The 19,395-nt window shown below is 37.6% G+C and overlaps 2 protein-coding genes across 2 annotated transcripts; one reads left to right on the forward strand and one right to left on the reverse strand.

Moving 5' to 3' along the window:
- Window positions 1-2,371: 2,371 nt before the first annotated feature.
- Window positions 2,372-6,145, reverse strand: K441DRAFT_692519 (uncharacterized protein). The gene is made up of 4 exons (XM_067652577.1): window positions 5,631-6,145; window positions 5,445-5,580; window positions 5,135-5,385; window positions 2,372-5,081 (listed from the first exon to the last, which is right to left on the reverse strand). Exons 1-4 carry the CDS (start codon window positions 6,098-6,100, stop codon window positions 2,651-2,653), a joined length of 3,288 nt encoding a protein of 1,095 aa, XP_067509208.1. The 5' UTR covers window positions 6,101-6,145; the 3' UTR covers window positions 2,372-2,650.
- Window positions 6,146-11,407: 5,262 nt separating this feature from the next.
- K441DRAFT_651884 (cytochrome P450) lies at window positions 11,408-13,889 on the forward strand. The gene is made up of 7 exons (XM_067647273.1): window positions 11,408-11,699; window positions 11,749-12,004; window positions 12,076-12,152; window positions 12,319-12,848; window positions 12,914-13,047; window positions 13,104-13,376; window positions 13,432-13,889. The coding sequence occupies exons 1-7, from the start codon at window positions 11,589-11,591 to the stop codon at window positions 13,596-13,598; spliced, it is 1,548 nt and encodes a 515-aa protein (XP_067509209.1). The 5' UTR covers window positions 11,408-11,588; the 3' UTR covers window positions 13,599-13,889.
- Window positions 13,890-19,395: the final 5,506 nt, after the last annotated feature.

Genomic DNA, 19,395 nt, shown 5'->3' on the forward strand with positions numbered 1-19,395 from the left:
AAATAAAGATCTACCCTATATAGCATATCGTAATGCTAAAGCTAGTATATAGGAATGTTAAGCTACTAGTTTACGAAGCAGATATATATAGAGGATAAAAGGAAAACAAATAGTAAGTTTTAAAGATTATTAGTTATAAGGACGTTAATAATAAAATATAGTATAAGGTTAAGTAGATAGGCTATACTAAAACTACCTAAGAACTACTAAAAAATTTAAAGAACGCTATAAGAAAGGTATAGGAGTATTAGAAGAAATTAGGTTAGGCAGCATTAATAAAAAAGGATTACTAAAGAATAAGTTACCTAAGGGGGACCTAAAAAGAGTAGTTGCCGAACTACTTAGATCTGTTTCCTTCTCTATTAGAAGAGAATCCGTTCTTTTATTACTAAGTTCCTATAAACCTTATTCTATAAGCTTCTACTCTTTAAAATAAACTTTCTTATAAACCTTCTTAAGATAGAGTAAGTAAGTAAACGCCGCGATACGAGTATTTAGGGCCTTTTATTCCGTATCCTAAGAACATTCTAACTTAGTAAGGGCTTAAGACAGTTTACTATCTAGCCGTACAGCAGTAAATTAAATATAAAACCCTAAGACAAATTAATTAGGGAACTAGATAACTATTAAGGGTAATAGGTCGCGTATATTTAGTATTAGAGGTAAAGCGAACATCACAGGACAAATAAATATTCGCTTTAGTGCACTCTAAATAAGAGAACGGTTATTATAAAGATGGACTTGCCAATATAATATAAACTAACCCCTCTTTTAAATAACGGGAATATAGAGACGGCATAATCTTACTAAGAGATAATATTGCAGTAACGGTGCGAGCACAATGTTAGGCGTGTAAAAAAGAAATTACTTTAGGTATAATAAGTAATAATATTAACTAAATTAATTAGACGGATATTATACCTCTAGTAAATAACTTAGAGATATTTTAGATCTTTAAAAACAAAAATAGAGAGGAGGGAGATAGTATTATAGACGCTCTAAGTACAATATTATAACTACTTAAGGAAGAGTCGGAAGAAGCTAGTTAGTTAATTTAGGTATAGTTTAGGATAGAGCCGATAGAACTATATAACGAAGAATAGTAACTAAGGTTATATAATATGCTATGTGTTAAATAAGAGGGATAGGAGGAACTTACGTACCTTACGTATAAGACGTATATTATATATAAGAAGGATTTTATAGGAGTACGGTTGTGTATTTAAGGACCCTTAATCCCTACCTAGATAGTTCCTTCCTTATAGTAATTCTTAGAATATAACTAAAGTTAATCTATTAGGCAACCACTCCACCAGTTATTATTACGTTGTTAACTACTATCTTTACATTTCCTACACACCTAGCCCATTAACGAGCCTATCGTAGTTCCTGCTACAAGGTTCCGTTATATTTAACGCCCTCTAGTAGAGGTAGTAAGATATAAAAGAAGCGCTTAAGTTACTCCTATTTTTTCTAACCTATAAATAAGCTAATTAAGTATCTAGAATATTTAGGATCTATAGCCTAAAGATCTCGCACCTAAGTACCTTTAAAGACGCCTATATAGATAATAAGCCTTACCTAAATTATTAATTCGCTAGTAGAGGTCTCCTTCTACGCCTATAATTATTTACCTATATATTATCCTAATTAGTAATATTTACTAGCATTTTAAGATGCTATATATAGGTTTATATTAACAGCAAGCCTTTTAAATATACTAATACTAAAAAACAGTAGAAATACTTAAATTGGCAGATTCTATCTAGATTTATATCTACTAAACGTTATATTAATCTAATTTGCTAGTATATAGTAAGCAATACGCTTATTCTTAACTTAGTTAGGAAAATTATTAGATTTATTACCCGCGTTAAAGCCACTAATAGGCTTACTAGTACGCTAAGCGGCGAATATTAACTTATCTAAAAGGCTAATAACTTTAAGATCTAGCTTAGGAATAGCGGCTATAGGCTCCTATAAAGTAGGAACAGTAGAAAGGCCCATTTTTATAACTTCTTTAGCTAATAGCTTTAGTAGTTTAGTCTTATCTACCTTATCTACCTTATCCTTAGTAGTTTTACCACAGGCCTTAAAAATGGCTCCTAATTTATCCTTAATATCCTTAATTAGCACCGCTGCCTACTATATAGCTACTAAAGCTACTAAAGCCTCTAGAGGCTGCGTAACTACTGCCGATAAGCTATTATATATATACTACGTCGCTTAAAAGGATTGTAAATAGGACTTCTAGGCTAGAGGTGCTTTTGGAGGCTTTAGAGGCCTTAAAGGCTTTAGAGCCGAAGATATATGACGTTTTTTTAGGTAGTATAAGAACAATATTTTGCTGGCAATTTAAGGATTAAATAGGCGGCGACAATATTAAAGCTTTTTAATTAACTATACTAAATATTATATAGGCTTCCTAGCCACGTCGCTGCTGTTTACCGCAATATTTAAGCGTTGAAGATGTTAATGAGGCGCTAGCACCCCTGCCGCCGAGTAATTGTACTAACTCGAGGCCCTTAATACCAAGCTATATACGGTATAGAGCCTTAGATAGGCTTATGAGGCTTACATATACGAAAAGTGCAAGAAACGGTTGCCACACAATGGGATGGAGATCACTAACAAAAGTTCTTACACCTTCCTAATTAGGAACTGGGCAACTCGGTCCTGAGCTCTCATTGCCAGGAGAGACAGGATCGTAAGAGGGTGGTATCGATTCCGCACCAGAACCACGCCTCGCAGCCAGCAATTCTTCCCGCTTCTCCGCTAGGAGTTTAGCGAAGATATGCTGCGGCCCTAATCCCTCTCCACCGATACTGTGCACTGCCTCCCAGAGCTCATCGCTGATGATAATGGCTTCTTCGATCTTTCCCTGTAACTGGTAGCATTTCAACAAGAACCATAACGCCTGAATCCGATCTGTGTGTTCTCCGTCCTCTCGCTGAGAGCCTTTATATCTGTGCCGTTGAATTGCACTGGTGAGGATCTCCTCTGCCTCGCCGTACCTTTTCTGTCGAACTAGGACCTGGGATAGCCAGGTACGTGCGAGGAGTACACCCAGATGATCATGGCCGAGATTCATCTCTGCAGCAGGAAGACCCGTGCGTATTATAGTCTCCGCTTCATCAGTCTTATTTTGCGCATTCTTGATCCTCGCTATGGTCAACTTGGCCATCAGTGTGTACGGGTGCTCCCTGCCTACTTTCTTCTCCCGTGCTTTAACGACTTCTTCAGCGATTTCATGCGCTAGTTCAAGATTCTCGAGATACATGTATGATAGAGCCAGATGTTCCATGGCTTGTAGTGTACGTAAATGAGTGGGGCCCAGTGTTTTCTTCATTCCGTTGACTGCTCGCAGATGTAGATCCTTAGCTTTGTCATAAAAGAAATATCTAGACATAACTTGACCCAGGTTATCCACTGCAATTAAGGTGTCTTCGTGCTTCGCACCAAGGACTTCGGTCATTCCTTTGATGGCTTGTTCGTGCAATCTCCGAGACTCGCTGAATCGGCTTTGCAGGAGACATGTCGCACCCAAAATGTCTGTCGCTTTCAGAGTTCTAGGGTGATTGGGGCCGTAAATCTTCGTACACGCTTCAAGGACTTGTCTCTGCAAGTCCGATGCCTTGTTGTTGCGTGCTTGGTGCCCATGCGTGACGGAGAGGAGCTGCGTAATGTCAATGGTCCTTGGATGCTCCATACCCAACCTCTGGCAGGCCAGCTCCTTCACTGGGAGCTGAAGTTTTTCGGCTTCGTCCCAATTACCAGCCTGAAGGTATACGAGACTAAACTTAGCCCATTCAATCGGTTGTATCTCGCTGAAGATCACAGGAGGAAATAGCCAAGAAAGTAGCCAAGATCGTTTGCGTTTTTCCTGATTCTCTGTAATTCGTTCGCGGATGATCTTTTGAGCCTTCCGCACGTTCTCAACATGAGGGAGAACTTCGCTTCTCAATCTCTCGTCCGAACTCGCGTATTCAGTGGGCGGCTTAAAGAAAATGCACAGTGTCAACGTCGTGGCTGCTGCTTGACACCAGATGGCTTGCTCGGCGGTGCTTGTTTGCGGTCTCTCCCGGACCCAAGTATGCACCAATGGGTGCATCCAGTAACTGTCGGACTCCGTGTGGTAGCTCAACATGCCCATCTGCACAAGAAACGTTAACGTTATTCGCAGCCTGTCTTCATCAAATGGTGTCCGATCATCGTCCCGTAATACAGCAGGTAGTATAGTGCTGACTTCCTGGAACTGTTCGATATACCCAATAACCAATTCCCGGACAGATTGGATCCACGACTTATCATTGGATTCTAATGCAATTGCCGTGCTAGGGCTATCCCCATTTTCTTTCGCATATTCCTGCTCACGTCTAGGATTCTTAGCTGCAGCGATCAGAATATCGACTCCTATGTTTTCCCAATAGAAAAAGGAAAACATCTTCAGCAACTCAACACCGTCTTCGGAAGTCTCTGTTTTCTTAGCCTCGAGGCCAAGGTACACAATCTCCCAGGTTGAATAGACGCTCATATTAGCGTCTTTGTCTCCGCGATAGCCAGAGATGCTTCGAGATCTGCGAATCCGTTTCCAAGTCCGTCCATAAAAGTCCAGGTAATTTCCCAGTGAACACAGGCCATCCATGATCGCTTTTCCGGCATGGATGAGTGCAAGAGGCAGAAAACCTAATGCCTCCGCAATTCGAGCTGCCGAAGTCCTTGTTTGCAGTCCCCATGGGCTAGGGAGATCGGCTGCTTTCAATAATAGATCACTGGCCTCGTCGGTTTCCAGCTTCTCAAAGTGATAGAATCGTGATCCGACGGTACCGTGTACTTTGTTTGAAGGGTTTCGAGTTGTTATCAGAATAACGCCTCGTTCACCACCGGGGAAATAGCGCGTGATATCTATGTCAGGATCATCGGCATTATCGATGAGAAGCAACCACGGAAGCTGCAGGCCTGAAAGCCAGTTCTTTGCTGCGTTCTCATTTGGTTCGGCCCCGCCCATTTTGGCGATCTTGGAGAATGTATGTTTTGCGTTTTCGTAAGAGCTGCCGTTGATCCAGAAGATGCCCCAAAAGCTAGTTGCTTGCATTAAATTTTTCCATGCACTAGTCCGTGTGGCAGTACTTACTGTTCTCTATTGTTCTGAGCAAACTTGCAACAGAATTGAGTCTTACCAGAGCCACCGAGGCCGTGGATAACAAAGCGCTTTTGAGAGTGACTGTGCTGCTGGGGCGTTGCCACGTCAAGCATGTGTTTGAGTTGATTCAATTGAAGATCTCGACCAGTGAAGATGCTACTGACGGTCTGAGGGAGATCAAAATGCTGGTTGAGGGATACCAATGATGCCACGGCTTGTGCCGAATTGATGGAGTTGCGAAGCTGCTGGTAAAATCCTATTAGGAACATAAAGATTACACTTTGGGCTGAGGGCGGCCTACATTATCGCCATCAGAAGAGTTGAGTTTGCGACGTAGAAACTCCATTTTATATTGAAGCGTCGAATTCTGTCGGTGAAGCCTCTCCAAACTACCAACAACGTGTTCGCTAGACGCGGAAATGTTACGCGTATACACACCGCAAAAGATCAGCATTTAGCATCTGGGATGGTATGTCCGTTAGCTTACACGCTGAGTGCGCTCAGCAGCATCTGAAGTCCGGCCTGATAGCTTGAAAGGTGATGGCGAACATCCATATACTCTTTATCTTTCGATTGCCTCCTCAACTGCTTTTTGATGCCATCGAACTTTCCAGAAACTTTGGGTCCATTTTTGCCAATGACTTCCTTAAGCAATTCCTCTAGCTTCTGCACTGTATCTCGACACTCTTGTAAAAGGCCAGCCAATTTCTTCCACAAGTCTTCGGCCTCGGCTGTTTCCTCGAACGGAGACCCAGGAGCAGCATCGTGATTAGCCAGCCAGAGTGCATCGACGGCATCATTCACGGTGATTAGAGTGTTGATCTCTTGGGATAAGGCTGTAATTTCTTCTTCAACCTTGCCTGCCGACTCCTCGACCTGTTTGAGGTAACCAATCACCCGGAAGGAAACGTCCAGCAGCCCAGCAGTCCCAGCAAGAATTGAGAATGGGTCCATCATTTAGGCAATGGTAAGGCATGTGCATTAGCATCGTTAATGTTGCGGCTAAGCCTGAGGATGGGAGTTCGTGAGGATCGAATGCTCCGTAAAAGAATTAGTTGGGGGCGGAAATCACATGCATACTACTTTTTATATCCCCTTAAATTCATTTACAAAATATTTAAAGGTTTAATAATTATAAGTTATCTATTATTCACACGCTTGCGGAGAAGAGGATTAATTAATCTGATTGGTGGGTACGGGCTTAAAGGCATTAATTGAGAATGGGTATATTCGCAAGGCCATTTACAGGGGATTGCCCTACCTTAACTAAACGTAATGCCCATGGACCCGTACGCAAGCATATCGCTACAGTATCTATTTATAAAGCCTAAAATATGCAACTAAAGAAAAAGGTGTAAGTAGGAGGGAAAGCAAGTAAGTAAGGCTTAATTTTGTAAATGTTAATGATATTAGTGTTACTAAGATGTAGGGGTGCTACTATAGTGCTTACTTAGCCACATAGATATATTTATTTATTATTTATATGCTTATAGAGAAGAGGATTAATTAATCTAATTAGTGGGTATGGGCTTAAAGGCATTAATTAAGAATGGGTATATTTATAAGGCTATTTATAGGGGATTACCTTACCTTAACTAAACGTAATGCCTATAAACCTAAAAGCGCAGCGCCTATACTATATAAGGTAGAGTAAGGGGAAGAAAAAATAAAAAATAAAAAAGGGGGGGAAAGGAGAGATTTAAGTTAATATATTAGAGTGCTAAAATAGGTACTCCTATACGCCGTTATACCTAAATACCTTCGCCTATTATATCTAGGGCGAGTAATAATAAGAACAGTATTAGCGTTCTATATTAGAAGTTTATACTTAGCTAAAATAGGTTTTTTAGGGATAATAAATAGTAAAGCTAGAACACTTATAAGGACCACTGGCCTAGTTACTATATTTAGCCGTCTATAAAACCGTTATCTTAAGTATATTAAGCAGCACCTTTCTAAAATAAGTGTCCGTTATAGAGCTTAGAGTAGAGGCTAAGAGCGGTAACTTTATACTTTAGCTTATTTTTAACCGCGTAGCTTATAAAGGCTAATCTCTTAAAGTAAAAGAGAGGGGCGTTTCTGGGTTAGGGGTTATTTTTAAATAGGTGTTTTATAGCTTAAACTACGCATTTAGGTTGCCCTAAAGCGGCAATTATAATTAAAACTCCTTAGTAATTAACGTCCGTTTTACTATACTTTAGACGTAATATTATATAGTCCTCTGCCAGCATTATATTATTTCTAGTATATTTTATAGTAAAGAAGGCGTGGCTATCTTTCTAAGCCTTAGTATAGGTAATTTTGCCTAAATAAAGGAATCCCATAAAGGCCGTGGTAACGGTAGCGTTAAAGTTAAGATCTTTAACAGATTAGGCATTTGGGGTAACTAATTAGGCAAGAATATCTTTAGTAATTGGCAATCTTTTAGCCGTAGTAGAGGGATTTATAGATATTATACCGTCTAGGATCCTCTTAATAATAGAATTATTAAAAACGGAGGTGTTATAATTAGCGTTAATATAGTAGGATTAAATTGCGGAGATATAGGCTTTAACTATAGTAGGTTTAATACGGCTTATTTCTAAACTAGCATTACTAAAAATTTATTAGGTAATCTATTCTCCTAGGTAGTAAAGGGGCGCTAGGTACTTTACCGCTTTATAAAGGTCGTAGTAGCCCTCCTAACTCTTAATTACGGGATAGTATAAATCTCTTATTCTATTAGAGAGGCTATACTATAATAGTTGGCCGAAGTATTTTAAGGGGGCTTTTACCTTAATTTAGAAATTAGGTAGGGGGTCTTTAAAAGGGATTAGGTCTCCTATTTTAGTATTAAATTAAATATAATAAAGAAGTATATAGTAATAGTAAATTAGAAGTATCCTAATACGGGTATAGTAATAATATCCTATTGCAATTAAAACGAGATAGAGTATTAGCTAGCCTATTTTCTATAGAGGAAACCTATTTTATATAAAGCATAATATTATAGGCTATAGCTAGTTAGAGGATCTTATAGAGCAGGTAATTACCTAGTCCTTTTACTACCATATTCTAGAATCTTAAAAGTGCTACTATATTATCCATATAGATATAGACTAAGCTATACTCCTATTACGTTACCTAGAGCTAAAATAAGGTTATAATCGCTTAAACCTCCCGCTTATTAATTAGGGTAAGGCGGTGTTTTATATTAGGGTAGTAGCTTAAAGAATTATCTTAGGGTAGAGATACTAAATAGGGCGGCTATATTGTTCCTTAAGAATCCTTAAAGAAGAAGAAGGCCTTATAACTAAGAATCCTAAATACGTCTAAAAAGAGATAGAATTATTTTTAATCCGTATTATTAAAGAAGAGGATATTATTTAAAAGGGTAAGAGCATCCCTTTACCATAATAAGTCTTAGCGAAGTTTAGCTATTAGCTATTAGTAAAGATAACTACTTACCTTTATAAAAGTGGAGATAAACTCCTAAATAGAGCGGTTATATAAATGCCTAAGCCTAATTACCTAGGCGCTCTAAGCAAGTCTATTAGCTAGTTTTTAACTCTAAACTAGCGTTAGGGATCTACCACTTAATGCTTTATTAATCTCCTTAATTATAGTAGCCTATTTTAAAGAAGAAAGACGCAGCTTAGACTTTAGAGTATCTATAATATAACCTAGGACTTTAGCCGTAGTGCCTTTAATATTCTTTAATTTATTTTATAGGATGCCTAATTTATTGCTTAATTAGTTATATATACTAAGCAATTAAGGGAGAATAAAAGCGTTAGAGAGTATAAAGATAAAGTTATCTAGATAGTGCTTTAAGGTGGTGTTTAGGATATATTAGATAAGTATTTAGTGGAATTTCTCTATAAAAAGATTAAATAAAAAGGGTGCAGTTTAAAGGCTAAATAAAAGGTAACGTTTAAAATACACTATACCCTTCTAGGAGAACCCTATAAGGCGTTAAGCTTTAATAGAAAGTAGGATATTCTAAAAGGCGTCCTTAATATCCCTCTTAATAATTATATAACTACGGCCTATATATATAACGTGTTAGAGAACCTAATTAACTATTAAATATTATAGTGTAGCGAATGCTATAGGGATTAAGTTGTTAATAGATTGGCTAAATAGTAAGGATAAGTTATAAATACGGCGCTATCCCCTATCCGCTTTAGGTACTAAACCTAGCGGTAAGGATATAATAAGAGACGTTACTATTATAATCCTACCTATATCTAGATCGGCGCTAATCTTCTCTAAGATTAGAACTATATTTACGGCTATTAAGGCTTAGTTCTTTTAGGAAAGGAGCTTAATTTTTAGGTCTACCCTAATCTAGCATCCAAACTTTAAGATACCGATAATATTATATTAGAGGTTGCTAGGGTACAGGGATAAATAACGCCCCTACGCTTAAATAATTAAGGGGGAGGAAGAGTCCTATAGAGGAAAGGAGGGCAGAAAGACTGGAAATAATAGTATAATATTTGGCCTACCCATACTATAAGGGTAGAGCACAGTTTTAGTAGAGTATAGGTATAGCTTAATAAAATCCTCTTCCTCCTCTTTTTTTTTCTTATTAATACTTTCCTCTAGTAATTACTACTTATAATTCCTTATAGTATACGGGCTACCGCACTTACTATAGGTATATAGGAACTTGTAATCCTTATTTAGGTTATACTTCCCTCTATTAAAGCTATAATAGGTCCTTAAGATATTAGTGCTTACTTACGCGCGTTTTAAGATAGATATGGATTTATAAGTACTAGGATTATAATAAATATCTAAGAAGTTACTAAAGATCTTCTAGTTAGCTAGTTCTAACTAGTTCTTTTAAATAACTATAGAGTAGTGCTTTAAGGCCATAGTTATTAAGGAAGCAATTTAGTAGGTAGTAGATAGCTAGATAACTTAATTATAGAAGGTAAGTATTTAGGGAATAAGATTTACTAAAAGATTCTTATATATAATAATTAAAATCATTATATAGTTAAGGAAGCCCTCCACCTATACTTTAATAGATAGGTAGTCCTTTATTATCCCTTCTTTTAGTCTTATAAAAAGGACGCTATTAATAATAAGGATATTATTCTAAGGCTTAGACTAGAGCTAGTGTATCTAGAGGCAAGAGAGGTTATTAGGCAAGAAAGTACCTTAAAATACCTTAAGTATCTCTTTATTTGGGACGCTAAGGAGGAAGGTATTTAGGATATTAGCTATAAATAGGAGTAACTTACCTAGTTTATTAATTAGGGTTAAGAATAACACTATTATAGCTAATCTTACTATTACTATAGCGAGGCTTAATATATAGAGTTTAGTTGCCTAATCTTCCTATTCTTTTTAGACGTGTAGTATTTTAATATAGTCCTCCTATTCCTAAAGAAGTCTTATTTTCTAGTTAGTTGCCTAATTCTTAACCTCCTTTACCTAAGCTTTTCTAATCCTTAGGTCCTTCTTATGTAGTTACTAGAGCCATTCTTTAGCTTTTTTAGCGGCTAAAGTCTCGCGTTAAGCCGCGGAGAGAGGCGCCATTATAGAGGATAGAAACTATAACGCCGGCATATCGCCTAAAGGTATAGGGGAAGGTAAGGGAGACTAGTAGGTAACCTTTAAGGAGTTTAGCTCGTCAAGTGTATTATTATTAGTTAAGTTTTTAAGGTTTTTATAGACGATTCGCGAAGGTTTAGACGAGTATATAGGTTATTAAGTTATTAACAGCAATAATTAATTATTAGAAATTAAGTAAATAAGGCATTAGCTCTTAAATGAGACTAATATAGAAAGTAAGCAAGCAAGGCTTAATTTTGTGAATGTTAATGATATTAGTGTTGCTGAAATGCAGGGGTGCTGCTGTAGTGCTCGCTTAGCTATATAGACATGTCCATATATATATAAAGTTAAAATTTCTTTTAAAAAAAGTTAGTATTTATTTACTTTTAAGCTTTTTATAGAAGTATAAATCTATAAAAGTTTGACCTGTAAAGGTACTAACATATTAAATGCAGCTTGCGCTCTCCCGAGGTAGTCTCGGAGAGTAGCTTGTCCGTCGAATTGACTGGACATCCGCCTCGCCGGGGAGGAGCTTGAGCTCTCTGGCCCCCACCTCCTTCGAGTTCCTCACTGTGAAACGCCGGTCTAGCCAGTGACCTGTCCACATTCCCAGGTGACAGGAGGTGGCATAAAATGGGGCTGACGTAGAGGGATCGACTTTTCGCTTCTTGGGCGTCACGATTTGACACGGGCACGGTGCTGCATAAATCCCATGTCTTGCTAACCGCCGCGGCAGCTATCGCAATAAAGATGGCGCTAAGACGATAAGACACTTCTGCTGCTTTACGCCTCGAGTCCGACTGTTTCACACAGCATTCGGCAGACTTCTTGCGATTGCTACCACCGTTATCCCTCTACTGCGACCCTTAATAAGCTAACATCTTGATCCCGCGCAATGGACGATGTGTTTGCTACAGGCAGTGGGCCGAGTCTTCGACTGGGAATCGTAACTCTCTTTCTGGCATACGTGATCTATGCCTACATCGAAAGACGAAAGGAATATAAGGGACGTTAATCTTCGCAACTTTGCTTCAACATCGCTGACTTGGTACCAGGCTGACAAAGTATTCGGCGAGCGGCATGGCTGCATGCCAATTCAGAAACGCCTTCCCTACAAATGGCCTTTGGCACTCGATGTCTTTAAGAGGCAATACGATGCACTCGTGGCTGGAAATTTGCTAGACTTTCAGGCCGAATATTTCGATAAGACAAAAGTGGGACAAACTTTCGAAGTTAAATTGTTAGGCAGGATTGGATATTTTACAACAGATCCCAAGAATCTCGAGGCTATTCTCTCGACAAACTTTGAAGGCAAGATGCTTCTGAGAGATCGATTGTTGGTAGTTGACGAGATGCTAACGCTTTGATTTTGCGCTCTGTAGATTGGGGACTGGGATCTCGGCGGCCTGGTCTTTTCCCCATGATTGGAGAGGGTATCTTCACCCAAGATGGGCATCCTGTAAGGATAGTTGGTTCATTGTCTCCCACCCAGATTTGCACTTTGTTTGCACCTTGTTTCATCTTTTGTGTTCCGAGCCCCCCCACATCCTCCCTAAAGCAGCCTATTTTACTCCTTTGCTGTTTAAATAATCCCTAATAGGAAATTACTGACTCTGATCATCCAGTGGAAGCGTTCCCGAGAGTTGCTACGCCGACAGTTTATGCGCATACAGTATCAAGATGTGAAAGTGTTTGAGGGCCCCATCAATAATCTGCTGGCGACACTTTCGTCATCAACTGGTGTGATGGATCTACAGCCTGAGTTCTTCCGCTTCACGCTGGCTACTACAACCTCGCTCATCTTTGGTGAACCCTTTGCCGGACTCGACTCTACGGATCACGAAGTCTTCGCTGAGAGCTTTGACTACTGTTCCCTCATTTCAGCTATGCGATTGCGCCTCGCAGACCTTTGTTTCCTATATAGCCCTCTCAAATATAAAAAGGCATGTACGCAGGTAAAGAGATATGCCACGTACTACGTCAACCATGCGCTGAAAGACAAGGACGAAAATGGGGAAGAGTCGGCATTTGAACGGCACCCATTCATCCTTGATCTGTTCAAAGAGCTTCAGGATCCGGTACTCGTTCGCGATCAACTCATGAATGTGTTGATTGCCGGCAGAGATACCACAGCCTGTCTTATGTCCTGGGCCTTGTAAATTCGAACCCTTTTCACTAACTTTGCTTCTGCTGTGAGCCAGTACTGATTCATATCCTCAGCTATCTTTTAGTCCGGCACCCGGTAACTCTCGAGCGTCTCCGCCAAGAGATACGTTCCATAACTATCAACGGACAAGATCTGACAAGAGCTCAAATAAATAAAATGTTTTATCTCAAATGCGTCTTAAACGAGAGTAAGAATCCTCCCCTCAACCTGCTTTCCTTTTCGCTTACAAACTCTCCTCTTCAGCAAACAGATTATACACGCAAATCCCCCACAACATCCGCGAAGCCTTGAAAACCACTATCATCCCTCGAGGCGGTGGCCCGGATGGTCAATCGCCGCTTCTCATCAGAAAAGGGCTCGGTATTGGGTTTTCTCCTTACCATATGCATCGCTCTAAGGAGATATATGGTGAGGATGCCAATGAATTCCGACCTGAGAGATGGGAGGGGCAGGAGCTGAAGAATATTGGATGGGGTTTCATGCCTTTCCATGGCGGGCCGAGAATCTGCCTTGGCAGTAAGTTTAAACTCATGGCAGTGGGGTTATTTATAATGCTAATTATCGCCTGCAGAAGACTTCGCTCTTACGGAAGCTTCGTATGGAATTGTTCGCATCCTGCAGACCTTCCCGAATCTTAGACTGGCGCCGGATCTCCCGAAAGAGTCTACTGGAAAGGAAAAGCAAACTCTTACTATTGTAGTTGCGAGCGCGGAGGGGTGCAAGGTCTTATTAGACTAAGAAGTAGCGGTAATAGAAAGCAGTGGTGTCAGTAATTGTTACGGACCTTATATTACAAGTGTCACAACTACTCAGGGCGGAGCTCGAGGACACTAGAGAGTCGCGAGGGCACGGGCCAGGATGGATCCCGTGGAACCATGTGATGAGTCACGTTACTGATATGCACGTACCTCGCGTATTGCACGTGCTCACGTGCTCACGTACAATGCGTACAACGTGTATAACACGTGTAAGGAAGAATTTCTTAGGAGTACGGATATATATTTAAGGACCTATAGTACCTAGATAGCTTTCCTCTTTATAATAAAACTTAGAATATAATTAAAGTTAATCTATTAAATATATACTTATTATAGAGTTATTAGATATAGTATATAATAAGTATAATTAAATAGCTAGTACTAGTGCTAATCTATAATAGCAGGTAAGGAATTAAGACATTACATAAGGAAAGGAAAAAGAAGAAGGGTTGCGATAGTTTAGCGGTATTTATAGCCTTTATAGCTACGCTTTAACTACCTAGCTATTTAGGCTAGATAATAAATATCCTAATCGATATAATACCTTAATTGTTAGGGTTTAAAAGAATTAATTATATAAGAATATGGTTTAGTTTAATAAGTAAAATAGATACGCTTATAAGCTTTAATTATTAAAAGTGTAAAGGCTCAGTCAAAAGAACAAGAATCTATTGGTAGCCAGTGAACAAGAATTCCAAGACGAGGTCTTGGAGAAGGTCGAGGAAAGGACACGTCTATATACATGGCGCCAAGGCTCGGCCGAGCCCCTGACTAGGGTCTGTATCAGTGCCGTAACAAAAAGCTTAAAAAGGTCTATTATAGCGGGAGCTATAACATATATTATGGACCTTATATTAGCAGTAGTATAATTACTAAGAAGAGATATAAACGGGTTAGTTAAGATAGTATAGGAGGCACTAGAACCGATTAAGCTATAGGATAAGGGGTAGCTAAGTTATATAGCTAGTTACGTTATAAGTTCGGAACGTAAAATCTATAAGATCTATTAAAACGTTATAACGTATTCTACAAGCGAGCCGCCACCCCAATCAGCTTTCTACGCCTTTGCACGAATGTAATTCAACAACGCATTAGAATTCTATTAATAAAATAGCTATCCTAGCTTAAGCAGCTATCTTAGTATCTTTCTTACACGTATGTAAGTTATGCCCAGTCTCTCTACAGGCGCTGTAGCGTGCTATAGCTTGTCGGCTTATACCTAATCGCGCCTTACCTTGACGCATTTTGCCCTTAAGTTGCTCATTAATGTCCTTTTAAGCAATAATATCCTTACCCTATACCTTTGTTAAGGTGCCTTACTTTTAAATTCGCTTCTTTTTACGCTGTTTACGCTTTATAGCGGCCTTATTTGCCTTCTATAGGGTAGAGACCTAATCTCGTAGCAACACCATTAAATAGACCATTATCTTAGCGCCCTTAGTAAGCCGATCAAGCAACTAGATAATTAACGTAGGAGAAGAATCTTAATGCCTTTAAATCTAATTACGAATTAGAGTTAACTAAGACTCTAGCTCGCGCGCATTGCTTAGTATTTTAGACTCCTATAGAGCCTCTAATAGAGCTAGTGGTGGTAGTATATAAAGCTTTACATTAAGCTTTAATAGCACCGTATCTAGATTATACGGTACTAGGCCTACGCCTTAAAAGCTTACGTAGATATTATTCTTTATAATAGACTGCTTAAAGGCTGCCTTAAAGGCTAGTAGGAACTTAAGCTTGGTAATATAGTTAATATAGCTACGTACTAAGCTCTTAACCTAGTTCCCGTACGCCTTTTTTAATAGTAAGAAGCAGCCTATATCTAAAGACTATAGTAGATATAATAAATGCGACGGTATATAAAGAGTAATAATAATATTCTCCTTGCAGATTTCCTAAAATTTAAGCGAGTTGTAGCTCTTATGGCCGTTAATCACAAGTAGGCGATAGACGCCTATAGTATAATCCTATATATAGGTATTAAAATGCTTTAACCAATTAACTCTAAGCCTATTAGTAGTCTAGCCGTTATTACTAACTAAGATAACCTAATTATATAGTATATCCTCCTGGTACTAGGTAGAGAGGTAGTACTAGCCTATAAAGATAATAAAGGGTAGGATTGCCCACCTAGCAGCGTTAATTCCCTAGATTACTATAACCCACTTATAATTGCCTAGTTATATCGCCTTAGGTTAACCGCGCCTCTCTAAGCTAGTAACAACTAGCTAAGATAATATCTTACCCATCATGAAGCCAGTCTTGTTAAAGTTATAGGTATCTTTGTCTAAGATATTATACTTCTCCTTTATATACTATATAAGGGTAAACCAGCTACTAATAATCTTAAGATCCTCGCATAAGGCTCTCTGCTAATCGTACGGTTAATTCTATCGCGTTTTAAGCTTAGCAGTTTGATTAATAAAGTTAGAAGGCTAGTTCTTGCTAACCTACCTAGTAGCGCACACAGCAAGCAGTTTATCCGCCATATCTTTTACAGTACCTAGAGTAGGCGCAAACCCTCGCGAATCTAGGTCTAGTATGTGTTTAACAATCACCTCCTCTTCAAACTTGGTAAGCTTCTTTAAATTAGGCTTATAATCGCGTCGTGTAGCGATTCCGGCGCGTCAATTACAGAGCGTTAATTGGGGGACATTAAACGTTAATATAGCGCGCTTTACGCTCTAAATCTGATTCCAATTAATAGAGGAGATAGCAAGAATAATATCTGCTTCTTTGCAGGTCAATTATATATTAGATGGTTAAGCCATTATAGTTTAAAGGTAATGCGTCGCAGAAGGTTGATTGGGGTGGCGGCTCGCTTGGGGTGGTAGCTCGCTTATAGAATACGTTATACTTAGATTATTTAACGTACTAATATACCTAAGTGTTTCTTAGGCGTAATATTATATATTTAAAGGACTACAGTCCCTACCTAGATAGTTCTCTTCTTTATAGTAAATCTTAGAATATAATTAAAGTTAATCTATTAGGTAACCACTCCACTAGTTATTATTACGTTATTAACTTTCTTGTTATCTATATACTTAGCCTATTAATAAGTCTACCGTAGTTATTACTACAAGGCTTTATTATACATTTACTACCTAGTTATAGTATTAATAAAGTTAAATAATATACTACTAAAAGCACTAGTTATAACGCCATTAATAGTAGTAACTACTTTAGGAATAAGTGGGGACACTAATATATAAGATATGGATTCGCAGCTAATTACAGTAGGTTAACTATAAAAGATAGTTAATTAATTAATAGATAATAACCGAATACTTAAAGAATAAATTAATAGCATTAGAGCAGTAAAGGTTAAGTTACTATTAGTTAAGCAATTCTTAGGGGAGAAGTTAAAGCTTAAAGGGTTTTTAGTATAAATGCGTTTTAAGGTAATATAGGAGGGTATAAAGCTTACTATACTAATAGACTAAGTGGTCTACGCAGGATTATTTCTAATAGAAAGAGCACTTAAGTAGTTTAAACCTTACCTTACTAATATATAGGAAAACAGAAGCATAACTATAAATCTAAAGGTTAAATTTATATTTTTAAGCTAGGGAGAACTCGCGGAATAACTTATATAGATATTTAGGGACCTAGAAGTAACTACTACGGTAAAAAAAAGCTTTAAAACCTAGTATAACAAACCTTAGTAATAGAGTATATAATACAGTTTTAGACGCTAGCTATATAGATTAAATAAAATAATAAGGCGCTTATAGTATAATATAAATAAGGTGTAAGAGGCCAGTTTAACAGGAATGTATAATTATCTAATTAATAGTGTAAAATAAGAGTTATAGGTAAGTAGAAGATAAGTTAAGGTAGAACAATCTCCACGTAATAAAGGACAAATGCTTTCTAACCTCTTCTATTTAGAGACTAATTGCTAGTTCTTCTCTAGAGGAGAACCAGCTCCCTATATAATCCTTTTAAGATACTAGTAAAACCCTTTACCCCTTATCTATCTAACTATGTCTCCTAGGACGCAGATAGGATATAGATAAAACCTCCTACTATTTAATCTAATATATACCTTCTGGGGGATTCTATTACAATTGCCTCCCCTTTAAGGGTCTTAGTTTTCTAAGACTTCGCCTCTACTAAGCTTTTATAGAGTTCCGGCTAAAACTACTAGGGAAGATTTTTAGTGAAAAGGTACTCTATAATGCGGCTTATAGCTAGTTCTTTACTAGCGTAAAACCTTACTTTATCTTTAGTTCCTCCACTTTTCTTCCACTATAGCTTTTTATAATGCCTTTATAATAGAACTAAAATAATAATAATAAAAATTAGATAGGATTTACCTTTCTTATTATAAGAGTTTGTTATAAGTTAATCTAGAGGTTATTCTATATAACACGTCTACAAGCCACTATTCTTATTTATCTAAAATAGGTTCTAATAATAACGCCTTTATTTTAATTTTTTCTTCTAGTTTATAAGCTACCGCCTTTTACGCGTCTTTTTATTAATAACACTATTTATCTTATCTTTTAGCAGACTGTTTTTATTATATTTTAGCTTTTAGCTTCTATATCTCTAGCTATTCCTTTATAATTACTCTATTCTCTTCTTATAATACGTTTATAAATAACAGAATCCCTATTTTATCTCTATTAATAATACTATCTTCCTATAGTATTCTCTTATAATATCTTATAGTTATACTGCGCGTCCCCTAACTAGCGGCGGTGTTATTTTAGTGCCACCCTAAACCACCTTTATTGCTCCTATAGTAATCTCTCTAAAGTACTACCGTTGTTACGTTTACGCGCTTACGCTAGACCCGTCCTATACCTATAAAATACCTTATTCCGGTAAAAATAAATCTAAGTATTCCTATTACTGTAGTAGGAGAAAGACCTACGTTCTAGTATTTTCTATTCTATCCTATTCTAAATTTTACTAATTATATTAGATCCCCGCCATCTATACGCATAAGACTTATAAGCTCTATTACGCTATTTAGAATTTCTGTCTATATCTAAATAGCGATAAATAGGGATAGAAGGTATCCACTCTTACTTATAGGCTCTTTAATTTAATAAGGGTTTCTACTACTATAGAGATATAATAATCTCGGATATATAGTGTCTAAGAGCGCATATACAAGTAGCTTACCCTTATAAATAATAACATTTACACTCTTATGCGGGCCTTTTTAGCTAGGTAAGTTTCTCTAATAATATATTTAGGAACTATATTAATTTTCTTAGCTAATAGCTTTTAGATCCCTGCTTAAATACTAATTTAGAGCTTAAGAATACTAAGGATAGCAATAAAAGTTAAGATAAACGTTCTCCTTACCGGTCTCCCGCCTGTACTAGTCCTTTTAGTTCCTATCGTACTAAAAAGAATATTAGTGGAAGTGCTAATACTTCTAGAGATAGAAGTCCTAATAATACCATTAATAATAACGTTAAGATGGAAGGGGAGGCTTCTATTACTACTGCTAGTATTTAAGTTATTATCTAGTTCTTTCCTTCTTCTTATAGAATAGCTCTATATAGTACTTCTCGGGTACCTCTAAGATACCCTATTATTAGGAATTAACTTTATACTTTAGGGATGCCTTTATTCTAAGCTTTGGTAGCAATTTATATAAAGGTAGTACACTACTATAATCCCCATATATAATAAACGGGTAGTATTCCTATAGGTGCTTTATAATTTCTTAAATTTTTTAATTCTTTATAGGCTGTCTTTTTGCTCCTCTTTATACTATTAATTCTACTATATATCTTTAGTGCCAGACTAGA

This window comes from Cenococcum geophilum, assembly GCF_001692895.1.
Source record: "Cenococcum geophilum 1.58 unplaced genomic scaffold K441scaffold_3, whole genome shotgun sequence".
NCBI classification, from domain to species: domain Eukaryota; kingdom Fungi; phylum Ascomycota; class Dothideomycetes; order Gloniales; family Gloniaceae; genus Cenococcum; species Cenococcum geophilum.